The sequence below is a fragment of the Microcaecilia unicolor genome, chromosome 12 (assembly GCF_901765095.1).
Source record: "Microcaecilia unicolor chromosome 12, aMicUni1.1, whole genome shotgun sequence".
NCBI classification, from domain to species: domain Eukaryota; kingdom Metazoa; phylum Chordata; class Amphibia; order Gymnophiona; family Siphonopidae; genus Microcaecilia; species Microcaecilia unicolor.
Genome location: NC_044042.1, coordinates 19850317 through 19876893, shown reverse-complemented (window position 1 = coordinate 19876893; position 26577 = coordinate 19850317). Strand labels below are relative to the sequence as shown.

Sequence of the window (26577 nt, the reverse complement as noted above, 5' to 3'; positions counted from 1 at the left end):
GGGCTCAGGCTCACCCAGTAGCAACACATCTACAATGTGGCTGGCAGGGTTCCCCAAGCCCCACCAGCCGAAAACTCCCAACAACTGTCCCTCCTGCATACCTTTTAAATAGCAGATCTTCACCTGCAGCAAGCAGCCACTGATACATACTGCTCGCACCGGCCCCACAGCCTTCCCTCTGATATATACCCCAAGGAAGTTGCATCAGAGGGAAGGCTGTGGGGCCAACATGAGAAGAGTGAGTGAGTGAGTGTGTGTGTGTGAGTGAGTATTAGTTGCTGCTGGCTGCCGGTGAAAATCTGCTATTTAAAAGGTATGCGGGGAAGGGGGAAGGTTGGGAGACCATATGGCATGCAGGCGAGAGAGGGAGAGACCAAATCACAAGGCGGAGTTTTGCCCACCCATCTTGAACCCAGGCCCACCTAAAATTGGGTGTTATTTTAATATTTTTGCTGCTGTAATTGGCTGTTGCCAATGTCCAGCTTATTCTTGCGGTACACCACCTTTGGTAAATTTCTTCGAAAAGCAGTAACCAATAAAATGATGACGTCAGACATCCTATAATAAATGCAAGGGCTGTCACTCCTTAGACTGAGGTCAAAGTCTCTTTTCCCTGCAGTAACTTATCCAAACGCTTTCAGCTTTTGAAGGCAATTCCACCTGCAATGCAAGAATTCTGCAGATCATACTAGTGGAGCTCTGCAGAAGCACTAACGCCCGATACTGCTTGACCACGAGAAGAAAGACGCTCGTACATTCCAAAGGCCATTTAATAACCTCCTTTCTACACACCTTCAAATTCGCTGCTGAGGAGAAAGAAAAGCGATAGCAGAAGATCTCGCGAGACAACTGTCTGAGCTGTTCCTTCGAGAGTGAAGGACGGCGGCGTGACGTCACCTGCTTGTCAGTCGCGTTCAGCTCTTGTTGGCCCTGCTTGAAGAGAGTTAGTTGAGTAGAAGTGATAGTGTTTGGGCAAAGCTGCTGTTATTATTACCTCTGTTTCGATTTGCCTACTTGTGGCTGCGCTTGTGTGTTTGTTTTTTTTCTTTTTCGCTCTGTCTCCCTCGGGGTTTTTGCGGAGTCCGTTCTGCGGGTTGTGTTCTCCGTGCGAGGGGAGCGGCGGCGCTAGTCGATAGCGCGCGAGGACAAGACCCAACGGAACTTTCAGGGCGCGAGACACCACCACCACCGCCGCAGCTGTCCTCGCGCGCAAAGGGTCCTCGCTCTGTGGAAAGCGCGAGGAGCCCGGTCGCGTGCAGGGATTTGGAGAGGGTTTTTTTTTTCCTTTTGCGTGCACGTACGTAACCCCCAGGTACGGGGACTGTTTTCTTCCTGGTTTCGGTCACTCACCTCCGGCCTTGGTGAAAACCCTGGGGACGGGGCAAAGGGGTGTCAGGCAGTGGCATCGCCGGTCATTCGAGGAAGATGTCGCAAGATAGGCCGACGTTTTATCGCCAGGACCTAAGCAAGACGATCTGGGAGGTGCCGCAGAGGTACCAGAGCTTGTCTCCTGTGGGTTCGGGGGCCTACGGCTCTGTCTGGTGAGTAAAAATCCCCTCCTGGTTTCTCATTTGATGCCTGAAGCGAGGGTGCGGGTGACGCTCACCCCCTGCCCGCAGCCTGTGCATGCTCGCTATGAAAGCTTGCGAGTCGGTTTGATCTCTTGAAGGATGCAATGAGGTCCAAGTCTGGGGTTGGGTAGAGCTTTCAATTAGGAAACGGACAGTACTTGAATGATATTACTCTACATGTGGTTCTTAACACTTTTTGCCTGAAAAATGACGGCCCTTCGAGGAACTGTAGTTAGGTGTCCTCGATGAAACCTTGCTTGATACATGCAGAAAGTGGCCCGGAGAGAGGCAACCAAAATGGTGCAGGGTAATCAAGAGTCGTGTGAGGCTTAAGGACGGAATATGTATAACTTAGCGAATAGAATGTATATGTAATGTACAAACCGTTTGCAGCAAAAATTAGATAGAGGCTGTTTTAACCCACCATCACTGGACCCCCCCCCCCCTTTCACCTGCCAATTAAATGACCTTCAAGGAGAGGTGATGAGACAACAATGCAATAACAGAATGAAAGAATCCGGGATAAGCAGCAACGTTCCTACTTTTGAAAGAAAATCGAAGTCGTATATAAACTAGGATGATCCTAGTAGGATCTCTTGACATTGCACCACAAGTAAAGCTGTGCAGTCTACACTGGCCATCGTTATCAACTTTTTCTGTTTTTCGGTTGAATTTGGAAGACTTTCCATAGCTCTTCCCTAGATTCCAAACCATTGCAGAATTAAGCCTCCCTGTCTTCCCCACTAAATACCCCCCCCCCCCCCTTCACCTGCCAATTAAATGACCTTCAAGGAGAGGTGATGAGACAATGCAATAACAGAATGAAAGAATCCGGGATAAGCAGCAACGTTCCTACTTTTTGAAAGAAAATCGAAGTCGTATTTAAACTAGGATGATCCTAGTAGGATCTCTGACATTGCACCACAAGTAAAGCTGTGCAGTCTACACTGGCCATCGTTATCAACTTTTTCTGTTTTTCGGTTGAATTTGGAAGACTTTCCATAGCTCTTCCCTAGATTCCAAACCATTGCAGAATTAAGCCTCCCTGTCTTCTCCACTAAATAAGCTTTGTTGTCCTAGATATGGCAACATCATGTTGACCACTTGGAGCCGGAAAATTAAACTGCAAACGTTTTGTGTATGTGTGTGTTTATAAAATAGTTCACATTTAATATAAGCAGGAAGTTTTTATGTTTATAAGCAAGTGTGAGCATTGAAACAGTGCCGTTTCAAACTTCTGAGGCTTTTCCTTCTGCTTTATACATGACATTTAAGAATAGTAGTGACACCGTTTTAGTGAACTAGGGGTTTTTTTTTCCATTTTTTTGGTATTGAATTTCACTTCTCTAATTATTTTTGTATATATGTATATAAACAAAAGCAATGTAAGGGGATTAAAAGCCAGAAAAAAGTGTTCATAAAATAAGGAATGAAGAAAGCAATTTCCATGGCTCTTAATCTTGGACTGGTGCCTAATGTTCTAAATATATTTTGGTCCCTGCATATAGTTTCTATCTGACAGACTCTCTGAATTTGGCCAGTTTTCTTGACTCTCATCTGATGTTAATTTATAAAGTGAGTTGTTTACCAATAGTCTTCCTTGTGATGACATTGTGCTATTTGGGAGACTGAAACGATCTGAGGAAAATCTGGTTGTTCAGCATTAGTCATACGTTTGGATGGATTGATTTAACGATTCTTCATAGAACTGATTGTTTCAGAATTGTGGTTGGTTTGGATCAATGCTTTCCAAGCCTTCTTCTGGAGAACATGTAGTGAAGTTTTCATGATATCCACAATGAATATTCATGAGAGAAATGTACAGTGGAGGATAGTTTGGGTAATCACAGATTGAGATTTTTTTTTAATGTTCTGTATCAACTTGAGCATCTATTTCTTTTCAGTTAAGAAATTGTAATCTGTTAGATTGAATAGCATCTTGCTGAACAGATGCATTTTTGTCTGCTTACTGGTTATGCTGTTGTGCATGAGTGTAAAGCTTATCTTTTGAAGTTCCGAAGATTGGCTATTAATTTATTGGTCTGTTAGTATATTCAGTATTTTTCAAACAAGTCCTTTGGGGGGGGGGGGGGGGTCACACTCTGCCAGTCAGGTTTTTGGAATATCTACAATGCATATGCATGAGAGGTTTGCATGCAGTGTCTCCTCACAGCCTGGGTGTGCCCTAAACAGATGGTTGAGAATACAAGTTCACTGTTAATTGACATATTGAGTTTGGATGTGCACATTAGGGTTTCTGTGCAAGTCAGAATGAACCTTGCAAACGTGCATTAGTTAAAAGCAACATTTAGTCATGTTTACAAGGAAGTAGATGCATAACTAATGAAAAGGAGCCACTTTTCTAAAAGGGAAAATGCCATTATTGGACTGTACATTTTATTGCAGGTGGTTTAGTCTTGTGGCATCAAGTTGATTGTCATTATTTGTAATTCCTAGAAAATTAGCATAAATGCCCAGGTTAGTGACTTTCCTGATTTTTAGATACTTAATTAAAATTTTTAGCTATTCATTGAATACTTTGAGCTGTTGCAATTTTCATATGCAAACTACCCACATTAAAGGGCATACACTGGACCTCTTCTCACACAAACTGTCCACAGACCAAAACATACTAATAACAGATATAAAATGGTCAGATACACCTTGGACCGATCACTACAAACTAAACCTATCCCTAAACTGGTGGAAGAAGGGATTATACCGTACACAAGAACATACAACCTACAGCACAAGAGGCCAAATAGACCCAAAAGTATTCTGGCAACAGATATATGACAATGAATGGAAAGCATGACCGGATACACTGCCTCTCTGACTGGGACAAAAGATGCAGAAGCGTACTAGACGAAATAGCAGCCTTAACAAGAATAACAAGAAGACAAAACTCGATCCCATGGTTCAATGACTAATTAAAAAAACTCAAAACACAAACCAGGAAACTCGAACAAGCATGGAAAAAAATAAAAGATGAACACACACTCAATGCATGGAAACAAATACAAAGAAAATACAAATATGCAATAAGACAGACCAAAAGGTCTTATTACAGAACTAAAATAGGACCTGATTACAAAGACCTGAAGAAACTATTTCAACTCGTAAACAAGCTACTACACACCACTCCAATCACCACAACCAACACAGACATCCCATCTGCAGACAAACTTGCTAAATACTTCAATGGAAAAATAATAAAATTACGCAACACACTTCCTCAGCACAAAGCCGACATCGAAACTTTCATCAATGGACTGGACTCAACCTTGGGAGAATGCCCAGCAGATCGTATCTGGTCAAAATTTGCTCTCCTCACCGCTGAATCAGTTACCCAAGTGACTCATAGATTCTCCAATACCCACTGCAAACTGGACATCTGCCCCAGCCATCTACGCAAATCTGCCCCCGATCGCTTCATAGAAGACCGCACATCCTACCTAAACTACATGCTCCAACAAGGTCTCTTCCCTGAGGAACATGGCAACATCCTACTCACCCCAATTCCAAAAGACACAAAGAAAAAAACGAACGATATCACCAGCTACCGCCCAGTTGCATCTATCCCACTAATAGTCAAACTGATGGAGAGCCCGATGACCAAACAGCTTACTGACTACATGAACAAGTTCTCAATTCTACATGAATCACAATCAGGATTCCGCCCCCTTCATAGTACTGAAACTGTACTAGTCATTCTCCTGGCCAAATTCAAGCATGAAATAGCCACAGGTAAAAGCATACTTCTCCTTCAGTTTGATATGTCGAGCGCATTCAACATGGTAAACCACAATATACTACTACGACTCCTAGACCACTTCGGGATTGGTGGAAATATACTTAGCTGGATCAAGGGTTCTCTAACCACCAGAACATTCCAAGTAAAATCAAATACAAACATATCACCACCGTGGAAAGCAGACTGCGGAGTACCTCAAGGATCACCAATACTCTTCAACATAATGATGATCCCACTGGCCAAGTCCTTATCCAATCAAGGCCTCAACCCAGTCATCTATGCAGACGATGTCACAATTTACATCCCCTTCAGACACGATCTGACAGAAATCACTAGTGAAATCAAGCTCGGCCTGAACACCATGGACTCATGGGCAAATTCATTTCAACTGAACACTGAAAAAATGCACTGCCTCATCCTCTCATCCCAACACAATAATTACAAACCCACAACCATAAACACCCTAGGCCACACCCTCCCTATTTCAGATAGTCTAAAAATACTCGGCGTTACAATTGACCGCAATCTTACTCTTGAGAGCCAAGTAAACTCCACTATAAAGAAAATGTTCCACTCAATGTGGAAACTTAAATGCGTAAAACCTTTCTTCCCGCGGTAAATATTCCATAACCTAATACAGTCAATGGTACTAAGCCATGCAGACTACTGCAATGGAATCTATGCAGGATGTAAAGAACTCGCAAAGAAACTCCAGACCGCCCAAAACACAGCAGCCAGGCTGATATTCGGTAAATTACGATTCGAAAGTGCCAAATCCCTCCAAGAAAAACTGCACTGGCTACCAATCAAAGAACATATCACCTTCAAAATCTGCACCCTGATCCACAGGATTGTGTACGGCGAAGTCCCAGGATACATGACAGACCTTATAGATCTACCAACCAGGAACAGAACCGGATCATCACAAACATACCTAAACCTCCATTACCCAAACTGCAAAGGACTCAAATACAAAGCAATCTATGCATCCAGCTTTTCCTATATAAGCACACAATTATGAAACGCACTGCCAAAAGCTGTGAAGACAATCTACGACCATCTAAACTTCAGGAAATCACTAAAAACCAACCTGTTCAAAAAGGCATATCTTACCGACCCAACATAAAGGCCTGAACTCTGCAACACAGCAAAACCAAAGATCTTATTGGACACTATCAGGCTTATTTTCGAAAGTGATCGCCAGCGATCTTCCGACATAAATCGGGAGATGGCCGGCGATCTCGCAAAAGCGGCAAAATCAGTATAATCGAAAGCGGCGTTTTTGACACCATCACTGCTTTCCCGTCGCCGCACCAGCGAAAGTTCAAGGGGGCGTGTCGGCGGCAAAGCGAAGGCGGGACATGGGTGTGGCTACCAGAAGGCCGGCTTTTGCGGATAATGGGAAAAAAAAGAGGTATTAATCAGTATTTCGCCGGGTTTACTTGGTCCTTTAATTTTCACGACCAAGCCTCAAAAAGGTGCCCCAGTTGACCAGATGACCACCAGAGGGAATGGGGGATGACCTCCCCATACTCCCCCAGTGGTCACCAACCCCCTCCCACACTAAAAAAAAATTAAAATAAAACACTTTCTTGCCAGCCTTTATGCCAGCCTCAAATGTCATACCCAGCTCCCTGACAGCAGTATTCAAGTCCCTGGAGCAGTTTTTAATGGGTGCAGTGCACGTCAGGCAGGCAGACCCAGGTCCACCCCCCCCCCCCCACCTGTTACAATTGTGGTGCAGTTGAGCCCTCCACCCCCCCTCCCACCAAAACCCACTGTACCCACATGTAGGTGCCCCCCTTCACCCATAAGGGCTATGGTAATGGTGTAGAGTTGTGTGGAGTGGGATTGGGGGGGATTTGGGGGGCTCAGCACCCAAGGTAAGGGAGCTATGCACCTGGAAGCTATTTGTGTATTTTTTAAACATTTTTAGAAGTGCCCCCTAGGGTTCCCGGTTGGTGACCTGGCATGTCAGGGGGACCAGTGCACTACAAATGCCGGCTCCTCCCATGACCAAATGCCTTGGATTTCGCCGGGTTTGAGATGGCCGGCATTTTTTTCCATTATCGCTGAAAAACAAAACCAGCGATCTCAAACCCGGCGAACTCTGGCATTTGGCTGGGCTAAACCGTATTATCAAAAAAAAAAAGATGGCCGCCATCTTTTTCGAAAATACGGTTCCGGCCAGCTGTTGCGCCACCACCAAAATAGATCGCCGGTGACGTTTGATTATGCCCCTCTATATAACCTTCCCTATCCTTGACCCTAATGTGCCTGAAACAAACCTACCTTATTTGACCACAACATCACCCTGTATTTGTTCCTCTACCAGACTTGGCGAACGCCTTTACGGTACTATGTAAGCCACATTGAGCCTGCAAATAGGTGGGAAAATGTGGGATACAAATGTAACAAATAAAAATAAATAAATATAGTGTGTGGTATGGGATTCTTTCTATTCTGTGCTTGAGAAAATCACAGCATCATGCAAGCCACTCATGCTGTGTTTGTGATTATGAGCTAAGGCAAGGTGACTTTGAGATGGAAGATCTATGAAAGGGCTCTGCCATACAACTGTGTTTGGTGTGGTACAGGTGAAATGAGAAAGTAATGAAAAAATGCAAAGTTCTATATGTACACAGTCATTTTCTTTGCTGCAATATAAAGGTATCCTTTGTACATTCTGAAACTTTGGGATCTATACTTAACAGCACTGTTCCTTTAAGAGGAGGAGTTCTTGTCACTAGAGAATGACACAGGGACAAAATTTGTCCCTGTTGGCTCTGTCCTCATCTGCACAACCTCGAACACTTATTTTATATTTAAATCTTTTTATTAAAGTATAAAAAGGAACAATATTCTGGCCAACTGTTTATAAATCAAAAATAGAAAACAAGAATAACAATGAGCAGCTATAATAAACCTCTCTCTCTCTGCTACCCTCTACCTTTCCAGCCCCAACAATAGCTGACCTAGTACCCCAAGGAACCCTAATCCTCCCTGTTAAAATGTCCAGGGGTACAAATTACAGCCAGCTCTGTATGCCTTAGCAGGGGAGAAAAATACCCTATGAAAAACTGTTGTTCATCCACAGATTAAAAAATCATAATTCATCAACAATCTCAGGATTCAGTCTAGCTCTCCTGTCTTCCACAGTCTTCCTCACAATAGAAAATGGCCTTTCGGAAGATATCCTGGTAGCAGGAATGCACAGGAACCCCCTTGCAAGTTTTGCCAGCACTTTTGCTTGGCTTTTCCAAAAAATCAAAACATTGTCATCTGCATTAGAGAATGACATGGGGATGAGGGACAAAGTTTGTCCTTGTCCCCATGAGCTCTGTCCTAGAGAATGACATGGGGACAAATTTTGTTCCTGTCCCTGCGAGCTCTGTCTGATCCCATCTCTAGAAGCCTCGAAAAGTTATGATTTTATATTTAAATCATTTTATTAAAGTATAAAAAGAAATATTCCTTGTCATCAGCAGCAGATGAATTAATTAACTGATGGGTTTTATCCACCTACCAGCAGGTGAAGATAGAGAACACTGAAAAACCACAGTGACCCTTGGACGGCTAGCCCCAACTGCCTTCAATATTTCTTTATCTCCCAGCAGGTATGGACGTAGCTTGATCAGCTCCTGGATTTTTGCCTGGGGTGGCTCCTGTGCTTTGCCAGTGCAGTTGAGCAGGGGTGTTGTGGCTGGTGGTGCCCACTTTAAAGGCATATAGGTTCACCCTTTCCCTGCCTTACCCATTCCCCTGTCCTCCTGGAGTCCCTCTGTTGCTGCCTACCTCCAACTTTCCTCACAGCGTAAAAAAAAAGAGTGCGCTTTTACTGCGTGGCTGTTCTGAGGCTTTTTCCAGAGATTCTGGTTCTGTGCAGCTTGACCAGAGCTCGTTGACTCGGTCTTCTGAGGTGAGAGTAGTGCCCAGTTCCTCGGGGGAGGTCCTGTGGACGCCATTCCGAATGGGGTAAGTTTTGGTGCGAAACTGCCATTTTATTGCTATATTTTCGTCCAGTCGGGCAATGGCTGCTGAGGGAGTTAAGTGCTGCTCCCGTTGTGGTAAGCGCAGATCAGCAGCGGAGCTGTGCAAAATGTGCTCCTTAGACGCTCTCGCTAGTACAAGCATGCCGAGCGATGATTCTTCCCGCTCGAGGGATCTGGCAGCGGGCACCATTTTGGAAGCGCCGCATGTCTCGACCCTCGCGATTGCGAAGGAGTCTGAGTGTAGGGGGACGCCTCGTTTAGAGGCTGCCAGAGGAGCTCCAACATCCGTTTATCATAATTCGGAGGTGGAGGGTCAGGGTGAGTTTTTCTCCCCTGAGTTTGTGCTTTTAATGCATAAAGCCTTCATGCTGAAAAGAGCTCTGCCGCAGGTGTCTGACACTGCGTTGCATCCTGGGTTCCCTCCAGGTGTTGATGCCCCGGGGATGGCTGCAGATGTTCTTTCCTCCCCCAAGCGTTGGAAACACGCTAAACATAGCAAGGTAAATTCTCCGTCTGAAAGTGGTGCATATCCTTCCCCCCCTCCCCCCCCAAACCTCCCCCCCCCCCCCCCCCCCCCCCCGTGGTCAGGCTGTGGGGACTCTGAGGGATCTGGCAGGCCCTCATGCGGATGATCCAGATGAGGGTGCCTGTTTGCCACTGGATTCGGATGATCCCAGTGCGGTTCGGATTTTCCACTGCGACAAGCTGCCAGCTCTCATTGCGGACGCCTTGCAGGCCCTCTCGATTGATGATCCTGCTGAAGGCGAGGCCTCCTCTGTTAATCTTAGGATTGCGAGTACTAAAAAGCCTACTCGGGCCTTTCCTGTGCATGACTCCATCCAAGAGCTTATTTCAGCTCAATGGTCTGACCCCGATGGGCCTTTGAAAGTGGCCAGGGCTATGGGTCAGCTTTACCCTTTGAGTGAGGAGCACTTGGCCCCTTTGGGGATGCCTAAAGTGGATGCGTTGGTCACGGCAGTGACTAAAAAGACCACTCTCCCAGTAGAGGGAGGGGTCGCTTTGAAAGACATGCAGGACCGGCGGCTGGAATCCACGCTGAAGCGGTCCTTTGAAATTTTGGGCCTTGCCTTAAGGGTGTCTATTTGCAGTTCCTATGCAGCCTGGGCATGTCTTTCCTGGTTACAACAGGTGGTGGAGCAGCCCACAGATGGTGCGGGGTCCCTCTCTGAGGTGGCGCCGCGGATGGAGTTGGCCCTGTCATTTTTGGCTGATGCACTTTATGATCTGGTCAGAGCTTCAGCTAAACAGATGTCTGTGGCAGTTTTTGCCTGCCGCCTTCTTTGGCTGCGGCATTGGGCGGCTGACATGGCCTCTAAGCAAAGGCTGGTGAGGTTACCCTTTCGGGGCCTCCTGCTATTTTGGAGAGGAATTGGAGAAGATTGTGAAAGACCTGGGGGACTCTAAGCCCCAGCGGTTATCTGAAGATAGGCCGAGGCCTTCTTCCAAGGGTCCTGTGTTTCCCTCCTCTTCCAGATCTCGCTTCCGTGAAGCTCGCAGGTATCGCCCGGGGCGCTCTGCTGGGTTTTCTCACCGTGCCCGTTTTCAGCAGAGGAACTCCTTTCGCTCGGACAAACGTTCCGCAGGGCCGGTTCAAGGCCAGGAGTTCAGGGGCGTCCTCCACAATGATGGGACGCCGGTCCACTCTTCGATTCCTGTAGTAGGAGGATTACCTCGGATCAGTGGGTCCTGGACCTGATCAGAGAAAGTTACTGACTAGAATTCGGTGCCCTGGTGAGAGACGTGTTTGTGGAGTCCCGATACGGCACTGCCATAAAACGGGCGGCAGTAGAGGAGACCTTACAAGTCTTGCTGCACCTCGGAGTGGTGATCCCGGTGCCTCCCGCCGAACGCGGCTGCGGCCCCTATTCCATTAATTTTGTCGTGCCTCGAAAAGGCGGGTCTTTCAGACCGATCCTCAACTTACGAAGAGTCAACGAGGCCCTCAGAGTATGACACTTTCGCACGGAAACCCTGCACTCCGTCATTGCAGCGGTACAGCCAGGAGACTTTCTCACGTCTCTGGACCTAAAAGAAGCATATTTGCACATTCCTATCTGGCCCCCGCATCAGCGGTTTCTCTGGTTTGCGGTGTTGGGACGTTTCCAGTTTCGGGCCTTGCCTTTCGGCCTAGCCACAGCTCCCCGTGGATTGCAGATTCCAACTGAAGCAGAATATTGTCACAGATGATAAAAGATATATGCATACTAGATGAAATAGCACCCTTACGAACAAGAACATCACGCAAGCACAGCTAGATACCATGGTTCAACGATGAACTGAAAAACCTAAAAACACAATCTAGGCAACTCGAACGAGCATGGAAAAAAACAAAAGATGAACACTTTCTCAACACATGGAAACAATCACAAAGAAAATACAAATACGCAGTAAGACAAACAAAAAGAACATACTACAAAACTAAAATAGGAACAGATTACAGGGACACTAAGAAACTATACCAACTCGTGAATAAACTCCTAGATACCAACTTGGTTACTGCATCGAACACAGACACCCCATCTGCAGACAAACTTGCTAAGTACTTCAGTGAAATAAATTGTAAACCTACGCAACACACTACCCCAAGGCAACACCAACATCGAAAACTTCCTAAACGAGCTGGACCCAACCATTGGAGAACACCCGGCTAACCGCACCTGCTAAACTTTTCCCTCCTTACTGTCGATACTGTAGCACTGGTGCTCAGGAGGTTTGCCAACACTCACTGTAAACTAGACACCTGCCCCAACTACCTACTGAAATCTGCCCCTGACTGCTACATAGCAGATCTCACATCCCACCTAAACTACATGCTTCAGCAAGGTCTCTTCCCGAAGGAAAAGGGCAATATTCTACTCACCCCGATACGAAAAGACACCACGAAAAAAGCAAATGAAATCACCAACTACCGACCAGTAGCATTCATCCCGTTGTCAGTCAAACTGATGGAAAGCATGGTAGCCAAAGAACTAACAGCCTATATAAACAAATTCTCAATACTACATGAATCACAGTCTGGTTTTCGCCCGTTACACAGCACAGAAACAGTACTACTCACTCTCCTAGCCAAATTCAAGCAGGAAATAAGCAATAGGCAACAACATCCTCCTCCTCCAATTCGACATGGTAAACCATAACATTAATAAGATTACTCAACAAATTTGGGATTGCTGGGAACATACTCACCTGGATCAAGGGCTTCCTATCCACAAGAACATATCAAGTAAAGTCAAAAACAAACATATCACCACCGTGGAAAGCAGACTGCGGAGTACCACAAGGATCACCGCTATCGCCGATCCTCTTCAACCTAATGATGACCCCACTTGCCAAGACCTTATCCAACCAAGGCCTTAACCCTTTCACCTGTGCAGTCAATGTCACTATATACATTCCTTACAGATCTACACTGACAGAAATCGCTAATGAAATCAAGATCGGCTTGAATACCATGGACTCTTGGGCAAATGCATTTCAACTAAAACTCAACAAAGAAAAAAACTCATTGTCTCATCCTTTCATCCCAACACACCATGGACAATCCCACAACTATCAACACCCCAGACCACATCCTCCCTGTCTCAGACAGCCTGAAAACCTAGGCGTTACATTGGACCGCAACATAACAACACTAGAGAGCCAGTCAAAATTCACAACAAAGAAAATGTTCTATTCAATGTGGAAACTCAAACGTGTGAAACAATTCTTCCCGAGGGAAACATTTTGCAACCTGATACAATTGATGGTACTAAGCCATGCAGACTATTGCAATGGAATTTATGCGGGATGCAAAGAGCAAACCCTAAAGAAACTTCAGACCACTCAAAACACGGCAGCAAGACTCATCTTCAGAAAAACAAGATTTGAAAGCGCAAAACCCCTCCGCGATAAGCTACACTGGCTCCCATTCAAATAACGCATTATCTTCAAAATCTGCAGTATGGTTCACAAAATTATCTACGGTGAAGCACCTGACAGACTTGATCGACCTCCCAACAAGAAACACATCCGAATCAACACGAAAGTACCTAAATCTCCATTACCCAAGCTGCAAAGGACTCAAATACAAATCAACTTACGCATCCAGCTTTTCATACATCAGCACAAAACTGTGGAACGCACTACCAAAAGACTTGAAAACCACATACGACCACTTCAGAAAATCACTTAAGATCCACCTGTTTAAAAGGGCATACCCTACCGACCCAACATAAACGCCTGATCTCTGAGACATAACAACACTAAAGTTCGTAATGGCCATCACGCAATTCTTCTGTTGAACGATTCCTTTATGTGGTCCTATAACATGAACCTTATCCTTCCACAACATCACCTTGTATTTGTTTACTCCGGAGTCTGCAAACAGCTCTCCGGCACTATGCAAGCCACATTGAGCCTACAAATAGGTGGGAAAATGTGGGCTACAAATGTAACAAATACATTATAAGCAAGAATGCAGCAAAGCAGAAACATTTTAAGACAGTCCCATTATAATGCAAAGAAGGAAGACTGGAACCTGATGAAGCTAGACCAGAACAGGGGTGAAAAAAAAGTGTAGAAACTTAATACTAGTATCTAGCCAAAACGATTGAAATCCTCAAGATGTCAAACAAAAGGAAGATCTCCAGAGTCCCAGAAACTAAAGTATATGGGAGTCAGAGCAGCCACTGTGACTCTGAAGTAGTCCACACAAGTTAAGGGACTCAGAAACCATCAGCTAGCTACCAATGAAGGAGTTGCTATAGGATATGAAAAGGCACCCCCTCCCCACCCCCCCCAAGTCAAGAAGCTCCATAATCGAGCTGACAAAGTAAAGAAGAAGTTTGCAAAATGCGGTTGGGCACTCTGAAGAAAAATCCAACAAGTAAGTTTATTTCCAGAAAGCTAAAACCCTTCAAAGAGTGTCCCGGTGTAGAAGAATCGCACTGCAGGAACAGAACTCAGTCCCTGAGTGACGTTGGTGATTTCCATTGTGCTCTGACAGCTGTTCTGCAAAGTGTAAGGCCTCTGTAGCCTGAGTGAAAATATTTGCCATTAAACTGTACCTGAATTTTAGCCATATACATTAATGTAGGTGCCACTTTTTTTGGTGTAACAAAGAACAAGCTGGCACAAAGTAATTGTGGCGAGTCGCAACTGGCCCTGAGAAATCTTGAAAACAAAAGATCTTAATATTTTCATATAATAGTTGATCAGCCTAGAGCATAGCCATTGGTATCTGTTTACATGCATAGCTGAGACTTTAAAAAATGACAGTCCTCGGGTGTTTTATCAGATTTCACAATTCTCAGGGGGCCTGCTGAGTCTTTAATCAACTCATGTAAGCCCACAAGTCAAAGATTACACCACCTAGAATGGTTTTCCAAGTTGTCCAATTTTTCTTCTAGCTTGTCTAGCTTACTTTGTAGACACAGCTGTACAGTCTCCTGCTGCTGACATTGGTCCTCCACATCCAAAAGACATTGTTGGTAATGTACAGAATCATTCTGGAGTTGCTTCATGCGGGCATCCACTGAACCCATCTTAGCAGAAATCTCCAGGAGTTGCATTTCTGTGGCGGGGACCAGCTGGTTTGACCTCCAACGCAATTTACGGGTCCCATGCCCTCCTTCTGCTTCCTCAGCCATCTTGGACTCACCAGTCTTCGCATGATTGTAATACTTCTGAGGTATTTTTGAAGACATCTGCTCTGATAAACAGAGTTTTGAATACCCCTGGACCAAGAGCACCTTCTCCAACCAATAGATGCACAAATGTGCCACTGTGGGAAGCTGATGTTAACCTTGAGGCCTAAGAACTGTTCTCGCTGACGCCTGCTCACTAGCTCGGCATCACATGACCTGTGAGCCTCCACTTAAAGAACTTGGTGCAGTGTGTCAGAATTTGCAGACACTACCCCCAGTGTGGACCATAGAACTCCACCAGTTAGTAGTCAAGCAGAAGTGGTGTCGAAAGCACATGGCCTGAACATCTGTGATGCTTTTGTTGTGGAATCCAGAGTCTCTACCGTTAGTTATTAGCTTGCGTACATTTGTCTGATTGCGTGTTTCAGTCCTAGAACCAGCAGTTAAGGAGAAACTCGTGGGCTGCCAAGGAAACAACCTGGAGACAGGGTGGAGGAAGTGGCCGATCTTATCAAGAAACGTATTGATACTATAAAGTCCGTGTCTTGGCCCATTTCTTCTTCAGCCTTCACTGCTTGGAGGTGTTCGGGTTGTAGTAAAAGGAGAACCTACTACTCTCAAAGGGATGGGTTCACCCCGTCTACTCGTACCACCCAGCAGTTCCAGGATTCTTGTTCACGTTCTCGATAGCAGCGGACCCAGTGGACTCAGCCAGTTCCATAGTCAAACAGGGAACAAGCTTTTATTTTATTTAGGGTTTATTTACCGCCTTTTTTAAGGAATTCACTCAAGGCGGTGTACAGTAAGAATCGGGCAAATATGAGCAATAGGCAATTACAGCGGTAAAAATATTCAAATAACAATACAAAGTATGGTATACTAACAATGTCAACACAATACGTAATAGAGCATTATAATTGATAGTGAAGGATAAAGCAGAGATGTAACATTATAGATAGGTAAGACAGTCGGAAGAGTTAGAAAGTAAGGTTACTGGTTTAAAGAAAATTGCACTTGAGGACGGAGAGATGGTTAAATATTACCTCATCTAGGTTAGGAATGGATAAACATGTCCTGCTGCAGTATGTACTTTTGATTAGCTCTAAGTAAAAGTGACTGTCCTGGATAACCTACCAGTGTTTGAGATGCTGATTTTTTTTTAAAAAGAAATATGGCCCTTTGTAACTGGTGGTTTCTCAAAATCTGGGGGAAAGGGGGTATGATCTTCATTGGCGGGAACTCCCTCCAAATTGCCCACCGAGAGCCTCAAAAGTTCAGTTCTTGGCTCCATGGTGTGCTCACAGAAGAACTCCCTTCTATTTTACAGGCCTATATGGTCAAGCCCATTCCACCAAGGGAAGAAGGGAAGGGGTTCTATTCCAAGTACTTCTCACGCAGAAAAATATTGGGGGGGGGGGGGGCGCAAATATTTGGTCAGAGATAAGTTAAGGATAGTTTCCCTAGGGGCCCTGCTTCCTATGATCCAGGCAAATGACTGGCTATGCTCTCTGGACTTAAAGGATGCTTACATCCACATGCAGATACATCCCAGTCATAAGTAATATCTTGGATTTTGAGTAGGAAAAACACCATTTCCAGTACCGTGCCCTGCCTTTTGGCCTCACATTCGCTTCCAGGAGCAGCCTAGTGGTTAGTGAGTGGGCTTTGATCCTGGTGAACAGGGTTCAAGTCCCACTGCAACTCCTTGTGACTCTGGGCAGGTCACTTAAGCCTCCATTGCCCCAGGTACAAAATAAGTATCTGTATATAATATGTAAATAGCTTTGATTGTAACCACAGAAAGGTGATATACAAGTCTCATTCTCTTTCATAAAATGCCTTGCAGTAGCTGCAGCATCGTTATGCAGACTGGGAGTACATATATTTCCTTACTTGGATTACAGGCTGGTATAGAGCATATCAATGGAAGGTGCTGAATCAATGCGGAGAACTATTCGGGTGCTGGAGTTACCCAAAATCCTATCCTCTCCCCATTCAGTGATGGGAATTCATTGGAGCCCTGCTAGACATGGTTAAGGCTTGCCTACCTGCCAGAGGCCAGGGCAGATGCCATGGTCGACATCAAGCACCAGATTCAGCAGAGCCAGCAAGTCTCAACTCTGCAGATGATGAAGTTGTCAGACCACATGGCCTCTACTGTGCATTGCATTGTCGTGGTTTGCCTCCATTTGAGAGAGACCCCGTGAACACTAGCTTCACAGTGGTCCCAGGCCAAGGGGAAACTTAGTAGATGCCATCTCTTGTTACTCTGCAACTCATGGAGTTGCTGTTGTGGGTGTACATTTAAGAACAATTTGATCCTGGGATTTCCATTCCAAATTTCTCTTCCTCCTCCTAACAAGACACTGAGGACAGATACGGCCATCCTCGACTGTGGGGCTCATATGGATGGGTTTCACACCCAAGGACACTGGTCTACCCAGGAAACATGGCTCCATATCATTCTTCTGGAGCTATGAGCTATTTGCAGTTCTCCTAAAAACTTTGAGATGGGCTGCTGCACCAAATTATCCTCATACAAGCAGACAATCAGGTTGCAATGTACTATGTAAGCAAGCAGGGATGCACAGACTCGTGCCTCTTGTCAGGATATGGCAGTAGGCTTCCTTCCACAGCATGATACTCAGGGCCGCATACTTAGCCAGCAAGGACAGCAGTCTGGTGGACTCGCAAAGCAGGATGATGCAACCTTGTGAGTGGTCTCTTAACATGGGCGTTGCCTGGGAGATCTTCAGAGTGTGGCATACTCCCTCAGTGGGTGGTCTTGCCATTTATCTCAACAACAGTCCCTCAGTTCTGCTCCAGACTGAAATCACATGGCAGGCTAGTGTTGGATGCCTTTGTCCTCAATTAGGGGAATGACCATCTGTATGTGTATCTTCCCATATCTCTGGTGGGAGAAGCCTTTGCTGAAATTCAAGCAAGACCCTGGGGGACCATGATCCTCATTGTGCCTTACTGAATGAGGCAGATAGGGTTCCCTCTACTTCTGGCGTTTATCCTCTGAAAATCTGTGGAAACTGGAGTGTTTTCTGACCCTTATCACTCAGAACGAGGGGTCTCTTCTGCACTCCAATCCCTGGCCCCCGCAGCTTGGATGTTAAGAGGCTAAACTCACATTCCTTCAACTGCACAAGTTTGCACTGATCCTGCTGCTCACTTGCAGAAAAGACTCTTAAGAGGTTGTATAGTTTTAAGTGTTAGATGTTTGCTGTCTAGTGGGTGGGCAAGGCCTTGGACTCTTTTTCCTGCCCTGTGCAAAGACTGCTTAAAAACCTTCTACACCTTTTTGAGTCTGGCCTGAAAACCAACTCTGTAAGAGTTCACCTTGGTGCAATTGGCACTTACCATCACTGTGTGGAAGGTAACCCCATCCTTGTTCAGCCTTTAGTTGTTTGATTTATGAGAGGTTTGCTTTTGACGAAGCCCCCCATCAAACCTCCAACACTGTCATGGGACCTCAGTGTTATCCTCACCCAGGTTATGAAAGCTCCTTTTGAGCTGCTTGACATTTGTCACCTGAGGTTCCTGACCTGGAAGGTTTTGTTTTTGGTGGTGGTCACTTCAGTATGCAGAGTCAGCTTCAGGCCTAGTAGCTGATCCACCTTACAAAACGTTTCATCGTAGGATAGGTTCAGAGAACTACTCCCAAGTTGTTTTGTTGGACTAGAACACAAGGAAGAGAGAGAGAGAGAGAAATGTTGGACATGATGGTAGAGGGGAGGAAGGTAGAGATGCTGTATGGGAAGGGGAGTGAGATGATGGACCCAGAACACAAAGGAGAGGGAGAGAGAGATGGTGGACAGTGGGAATGAGAGGGGGGAGATAGACATGGGGGTGGATGAGAGGGAGGGAGAGGTACACAGTAGGTGGTGAGGGGGGGAAATGCTGGGCCATGGGGGAGAGGACAGGAATGAAGAGAGAAGGGGCAGGAAAATATAAGGCTACCAGGGTGGGGTGGGGAGGGGATCAGATGCTGGTTAGAAGGGTGGAGGGAGGAAGACAGTGGGAATGGTGGAACCCTGTGGGAGAGGCCAAGATGGGGAGGAGGGGGTGGCAAGGAAATGAATGAGAGATAGTGATTACAGTGGGTAGAAATATGGTAATGGGAAGTAGATTAAAGATAAAAGAGAAAGTAGAGATGGGGAGGAGTAAGATGGGGAATGGGAGAGCTAGTGGGTGAAAGAAGAAGATGGAAATTTGATAGGTAGTTGAAAAGTAAAAAGGAGACGAAGAAGGGTGAGAGAGAGAGAGGCAGAAAAGAGCTAAAAAGGAATGATCAATATGTCAGAGGCAAGAATAGTGAGGGAACAGACAGGAGAGAGGAGAAAAGACAAATGGACTGCAGCCACTTGAAGAAGAATTAGCAGACAACAGAGAGGAAAGCAGAAAAGAGAAATTGGAAGAAGCAAGATGGAAAAATAAAATGTCCAGACAACAAAGGTAGAAACAAAGCATTTTATTTTGAATGTTTTAAATGGAATATGTTAGCTTTTGGAAATGTGCATAGCAAATGTCTTTGTATTATGTTCTGTAGAAAAGGAAATGCATCTCTGTTTTATGTCTCCAGTGTTATAGTAATGCTATGTTTAACTTCTTGGGGTTCCTTTTCAATTTTTGTCTAAATATTTTTATTTCTAATTTGTGATCCCTTGTTCTGTATTTGGTGAGGGTCTGTTGGTGTGATAGTAATGGCAGGTGGGAAATTGGAGGGGAGGCAAAGAGGAGAGGGAATCGGGGAGGGGAGCCCTCCTTTATTTTCTGACCTGGGCCCAAGCAGGTCTAACACAAGTCCTAACTCTTGCTGTATAGCTGGTGAGGATTCCCAGACATCTTCAGCTAAGGGCCTCCTCCAAAGGCGGCCATAACTCCCTTCTACCAAGGTCTGGCAACAGCATCCTTGAGCCATCGACAGCTAAGCATGTGTGGGGTGCTGGCATCAGTGGCTTAGGGTCATTGCTGCTGCCTGCCAAGCTTGGTAAAAGAAAGTTCTGGCCACAGGATCCTCATTAGCTAAAGTATTTATATTTTGAGGTGGAGGTAGGGTGGAGCACAGAAAATTTTGTGCCCGCCCACTTTGGGCTAAGGCCCACCCAAAACTGGCTGTCTGGCTTACACCACTGCTCTGAAGGGTTATGTTGCAGCTCATAATGTCAGAGCTATGGTGGCTGTGTTGGTAACCCACTTGAGATCAACCTACATTGAGAAGATTTGCAGAACTGTGACATTGTTTTCCATCCAAACATTCACATCTCACTACTTCCTTGAGCAGGATTTCCAATGTGACAGCTAGTTCAGTCAGACAGTTCTGCAGACTTTGTTTGGGGTCTAGAATCCAACTCCACCCTCCTAGGCCCATTCTATTCTGTTCCAGGCTGTACCTGCAAAACAGGTTTTTGTTACTTTTCAGTTTAATTGGTTTCTGGTTGGCCTTGCCTGTTGCAAGTCCCTATTAACCATTGTTTCTTGATTTTGGTGAGCCTGGTAATTAGGGATCCCTACATGTGGTAATGTTTGTCTTGCTTGTCCTCTGTGAAAATGAAGTTACCTGTAGCATATGTTCTTTGAGGACAGCAGGGCACATATTACCACATATCCTTCCACCACACTGGGGCTCTCTCTGTCTGTGACGTCACCCACATGTGATAATTTGTCTTACAGTCCTTGGATAGCATTTGGTACAAGTGAGTTACTTTGCTTTATATTTCATACATCTTTTTTTGAGGAAAAACTAAGCACTTTAAATCTTGTATTAAAAAAAAGACTAAACAGTTACAATTCATCAAAATAGAAAAGAAGGAAGAAAAGAATTGTAAGAAAACTGATACCAAAGTTGGTTAATATGTTGTATAATATTGTTATGGATTATTTAGATTTATTTTTGGCACATAATTCCCTTGAATGTGTTCATTGTGTGTTTGTCTGTGTGTGTGTGTGTGTATATGTATATATATATATATATATATTTTTTTTTTTTTTAAATCATCAGTAATAGAGGTATGGGGGTGGGGAGGGAGTCAGCTGGTGCAGCTGCACCAGAGCAGCAGAGTGAAAGAGTCTTTCCCTGCTGGTTTCCAAGTGCCCCCACTGTCCCTTTACTGTGCTGACACAGCTGTTTGCCCTCCACTCTTAGGATTTAAACTTGCCTCACTTGGCTCCACTTTAGTCTCCCCAAGTATCTGATCAGGACTTCGGTTACAAAGTCTTTGGTTCATGTTATGTGTACCAGTTTTTGAGGGTTGCACATATACAAGAAAACAGTTTGTTTTGATCTCTTATTTAAAAAGGAAGTAAGTTCTGCATCTTTATGGAACGTTTTGAAGCTTGTGTGGGGGGAAATGAAGCAACACACCCTGTCCCTTTTCCTGATAGCTGAGTCAGAGGCTGCTGAACTTTATTCACTCTCCCTCTCTTTCGATCACTTTAAAATTGTGCAATATAAGTGACTTGATAAGAATCCTGTGTGTGCTCTGATTTGTTGAGAGTTCACGGAGGTTGTGTAAGTCGGTGCAGTGTGCTTTCATATACCTATGGAAATTGACCAGAACAAAGTGGATTATTTGAAAATATGGGTCAGTGTCCCTGCCTGCAGCATACCCTTGTCAAGAGTTAGTTATTGATGAAGTTGCTGTGGGCATCTCTGGCACCTTCTATAGGTTTTCACTTGTGCCCCCTGAAGGGATCTACAAAATCCTGAGTGGTGTAGTACAATGAGTAGAAGTGAATCAATTTTTTTAACATTCTTTCAAAAAGTAATGGACAGTTAATGTAGTTACATGGAAAGACTTTTTCACTCAATGAATAGTTAAGCGCTGGAACTTGTGGCCAGAGGATGTGGTAACAGCAGTTAGTGTATATGGGTTTAAAAAAGGTTTGGACAAGTTCCTTAAGGAAAAGTACATAGTCTGTTGTTGAGATGGACATGGGGGAGGCCACTGCTTGTTGTAGGATTGGTAGCATGGAATCTTGCTGCTGTTTGGGTTTCTGTCAGGTATTTGTGACCTGGATTGGCCACGGTTGGAAACAGGATACTTGGCTAGATGGGCCATTGGTCTGATACAGTATGGCTATTCGTAGATTCTTAAGGCTATATCTTAAAAATCAATTCAGTAATCAAGTTTTCACCCATTTTGAATGTGCCTAGGTTTCTTGAAATGGTGAATACTGTTGATACTCAAATTGTTTTGAAGAAGAATAATGGTTAACAAAAGCAAAAAATGGTAACAAATAGTGGGTTCTAAAATCTATTTTTTGCAGGCTGGGAGTGTTGCTTAATCCAAATACTATAGCACTGGTATGAAGATTAGCTAGCAGATCCTGTTCAGTGTTGTTGCTCATTTTCCACCCAGTTATTATTCTGCCTTATCACATATTGCCTGTGGGAGGGAATGTAAGAGAGGGTAAAATGTATTTTTTGCTGAGGTGAGTGGGTTGAACAAAATGTGTGAGCAAAGAAAACGATGTAGGATGAGGGCTGAAAATACATTAGACACTTACTTTTCAGGTTCTCCTGATAATTATGTGCATGCTTCCATGAGATTGTTAAAGTTGGGTTGTTTATAGTTTTATTGAACTTATTATACTGCTCTAATTAGTGAGCAGAGCGGTGTACAGACTAAATATAAACAAAAAAAGAAAGGAACTACAATATCAATAGGACAGCACACCAATCGTGCAGAATAGAAGGAAAAAGAGCAAAGAAGAGAGGAGGAGTAAGAAATGAGGAGGAAAAATTACCATGTGCAGTAGGGTTGTTTTTTTTAAAGGATGTTTTGTAAGTTTACAAGTTTAAATAATAAAACTTGAAGCAATTATGCCTGTATGTCTAGCTCTGTCTTTGGCCGTTTTCAAGTCCAAACTTAAAGCCCACCTCTTTACCACTGCTTTTGACTCCTAACCACTACTCACTTGCCCTGTCCTTTTAGCCTCACCTCTTTATTCCCTTATCCTTATTGTTCTGTCTACCTGTTTTATCTAGATTGTAAGCTCTTTGAGCAGGGACTGTCTTTTTGTGTATGGTGTATGGTGTACAGCGCTGCGTATGCCTTGCGCTATAGAAATGAATAGTAGTAGTAGTATCATCCATGGCGATGCTCCAGTCTACATGTCAAACCTGATAGACTTACCACCCAGAAATGCCAAAAAATCATCTCACACATTTCTTAATCTTCATTTCCCCAACTGCAAAGGCTTAAAATACAAACTAATGCACGCATCAACCTTTTCCTATATGAGCACAAAATTCTGGAACGCGCTGCCGCGCAACCTAAAAACGATCTACGAACTAGCCAGCTTCCGCAAACTACTACTACTACTACTTAGCATTTCTATAGCGCTACAATGCGTACGCAGCGCTGCACAAACATAGAAGAAAGACAGTCCCTGCTCAAAAAGCTTACAATCTAATAGACAAGAAATAAAGTAAGCAAATCAAATCAATTAATGTGTACAGGAAGAAGGTGAGGAGGGTAGGTGGAGGCAAGTGGTTACAAGTGGTTACGAGTCAAAAGCAATGTTAAAGAGGTGGGCTTTCAGTCTAGATTTAAAGGTAGCCAAGGATGGGGCAAAACATAGCATTTTCCTATTGAAGACTATTGAAGACCCATCTCTTCAACAAGACATATAACAAAGATCAAGACAAGTGAAATTCCCCACATGCACCTAGAACTGTCTTATAATGTTTATCTTGTTATATCGCTACTATGCTTTATCATTATCATGTAACCCAAAATCCTCCTGTAATGCCAAATGTCTAAACTGGCCTATCTCCACTATTCATGATGTATTGTAAGCCACTTTGAGCCTGCAAAGAGGTGGGAAAATGTGGAATACAAATGCAATAAATAAATAGTAATAATCAAGTTGGAGCCTAGTAAGAAAATTTGAACCATGTTTGATAGTTTTCCTGAGAACTGAACAATTTTGGGTAGAAGGAGAAGCTACTGGAGAGAGATTCTCTGGCACACTGTTGTGCATGGGGACTTCATTCATAGTTTTAATAGATTATTTATTTATTTATTTATTGTTCACTTATATCCCACATTTTCCCACTCATGCAGGCACAATGTGGCTTACAAACATTTAAATAAAATACAGAATAGGAAAACTTAGAAGAATATACAAGGAGTATGCAGGGGGAGAAGCATCTAACAGGGTGAACTAGCAGGGTAGGAGCTAGGGAGGGTGCATCAAGCAGCGGTATAAAGTGAGGAGTAGGTCTTGGCAAAGAAGTAGGTCTTCAACAACTTCTTGAAGAGGGCGTGGTCCGCTTGAGTTTTAAGGTGTTGCGGGAGAGAATTCCAGTGCTTAGGACTCCAATAGCGGAAAGACGAGGCGAAGATCCTCTTGTACTTGACACCCTTACAGTTTGGGAAGTGAAGGTGGAGGAAGGAACGAGCAGGAGGGTTGGCATTCCTGGGCGGGAGGTCGATCAAGGGGTGCATATACTCCGGGGCAAACCCATAGATAATTTTATGGGTCAAGGAGCAGAGTGTAAAGGCAATGAATGCGCTCCTGAACAGGCAGCCAGTGTAATTTGAACCGTAAGGGTTCGGCATGTGCAAAGCGTTGCTCTCTCAGGATGAGTCTCGCAGCAGTGTTCTGAACTGTTTGGAATTTTTTCAACAGAGAGGCCTGGCAGCCCGCGTAAATTCCGCTGCAATAGTCCAAGTGGGAGAGGACAAGCCAGTGGACAAGTGTGTGAAACAAATCTCTAGGAAGGAAGTATCTGATACGCCGAAGCCTCCACATGGCGTGAAACATTTTTTTGGTGACCAAGTGCACATGATTGACCAGCTGGAGGTGTGTGTCCAGTTGCACTCCTAAAAGCCGCAGGCTTGTGGCAATCGGAAGGACAGAGCCCAATACTGGGAGCACCGTGTCAGTTACTGGAGTGTGGATGGACGAGAGGATGAGACACTGTTTTGTCCTTGTTTAATTTGAAACGGAAGTTAATAGATAATTCCTCTGTATCTAGACTTCTGACTGTCAAGTGCACAGAGAAGGGATGTCAGCATATGCAGAATATTTCAGAACATAAAACATGGTATACCCATACTACTGGTGCAGCCTTTTGTTTTCCTCAACAGAAATCAGGGAATAAAAATACCAGCTTTGAAAATTAATAACATTGTGCAAGTTTTAAATAGTTTTGATGTATGTATAACTGCTCGGCTTGACAAGTAATTTATAAATCTTAATATTTGTACTTGGGAGAGATGTGTGCATTCTTAACTCCTTTATGTGCTGCTTCTTGGAAGTCTTAATAGTTCATGCAAGAAAAGGTTGCATGATAAATATTCAGTCCGCATCGCATGTTTGTTTTTTTCCTGAAAATCTCCAAGACCTATTCCAGTATGTACCACAGCAACTGTGATTTAGGGGTTCATGGACAAAGCAAATCAATAGAGCCACAGGCAGCTTCTACCACAAGTTTAAAACCGCTCCATTCAGAAAGCTAATTCTCTGCAAATGTTTGGCATGCAAAACTTGCACACTAATTGGGAGATGCTTGTCTGACACTTGCACACAAAGGTTCAATGCTAAGGACAGCATCTTAGGCACATGTCTAAAGAAAACAAAAGTACCTGCACATATGAGCAGCGGCTGTTCTGCACAAGTACGAGCCTCGCAAGCATTTCTTGCACATAAACCTTTTGCAAGGCTAATATTTGTGCACAAACAGAAGTATTCTGACACTTCCATTTTTGTTCCGACATGCAAACATTTATTTATTTATTGGGGTTTATTAATCGCCTTTATGAAGAGATTCACCCAAGGCGGTGTACAGCAGATAACAGTTTAACATAAAACTTACAATTTTGTTAACAGCATAACAATAGTATAATGACCAAATATAAATACAATAAAGGTAAACTTGGAAACAGCAAATTGAATCCTAGTAATAGGATTGAAATGGAAATAACTAAGATATAATACAGTGTGGTCATAATACCATTCCTTGTCATCAGCAGCAGATGAATCCATTACGAATGGGTTGTGCCCACCTACCAGCAGAGGGAGATAGAGAACACTGAAAACCATAGTGCCGCTAGGACGGCTAGCTCCATCTGCCTCTCAGTATTTCTCTATCTCCCAGCAGGGTTGGACGCAGCTTGTTCAACTCCTTGAAGATTTTGCCAGTTGTAGCAGGGATGTTGTGGCTAAGTGGAGCCCACTTTAAAGGCACATAGGTTCGCCCTTTCCCTGCCTTACTTTTCCCCCTGTGTGGATGCAGGCATATAGGTTTGCCCTTTCCCACCCTCTTCTGCCTCCGGAGTGCCTCTGTAGCTGTTTGCCTCCAACGTTCCTCACAGCGTTTAAAAAAAACCCGCGCTTTTCAGCGCTTCTATTTCTGAGACTTTTTCTGACTGTGCAGCGTGACCAGAGCTCGTGCACTCGGTCCTTTGAGGTAAGAGCGGTACTCAGCTCCTCTGGGGAGGGCCCGCGGATGGCGTTCCGATCGGGGTGATTTTGGTGCAAAGCCGCCATTTTGAATTTTATTCCGCCGTTTTTCAGCGATGGCTGCTGAGGGAGTTAAGCGCTGTTCCCATTGTGGCAAATGCAGATCAGCAGCGGGGCTCTGTAAAACGTGC

General features: G+C 44.4%; 1 protein-coding gene across 2 annotated transcripts in view; it reads left to right on the top strand.

Moving 5' to 3' along the window:
* Positions 1-821: 821 nt before the first annotated feature.
* MAPK14 (mitogen-activated protein kinase 14) overlaps positions 822-26577 on the top strand; it is a 95654-nt gene continuing 69898 nt past the window's right edge. Inside the window, exon 1 of one of the 2 annotated variants that reach the window (XM_030221731.1) lies at positions 822-1541. In XM_030221731.1, the coding sequence (XP_030077591.1) occupies positions 1426-1541 (116 nt within the window). In that variant the 5' untranslated portion in view covers positions 822-1425. The remainder of the gene's footprint in view (positions 1542-26577) is intronic. The other variant, XM_030221730.1, reaches the window with a different exon arrangement.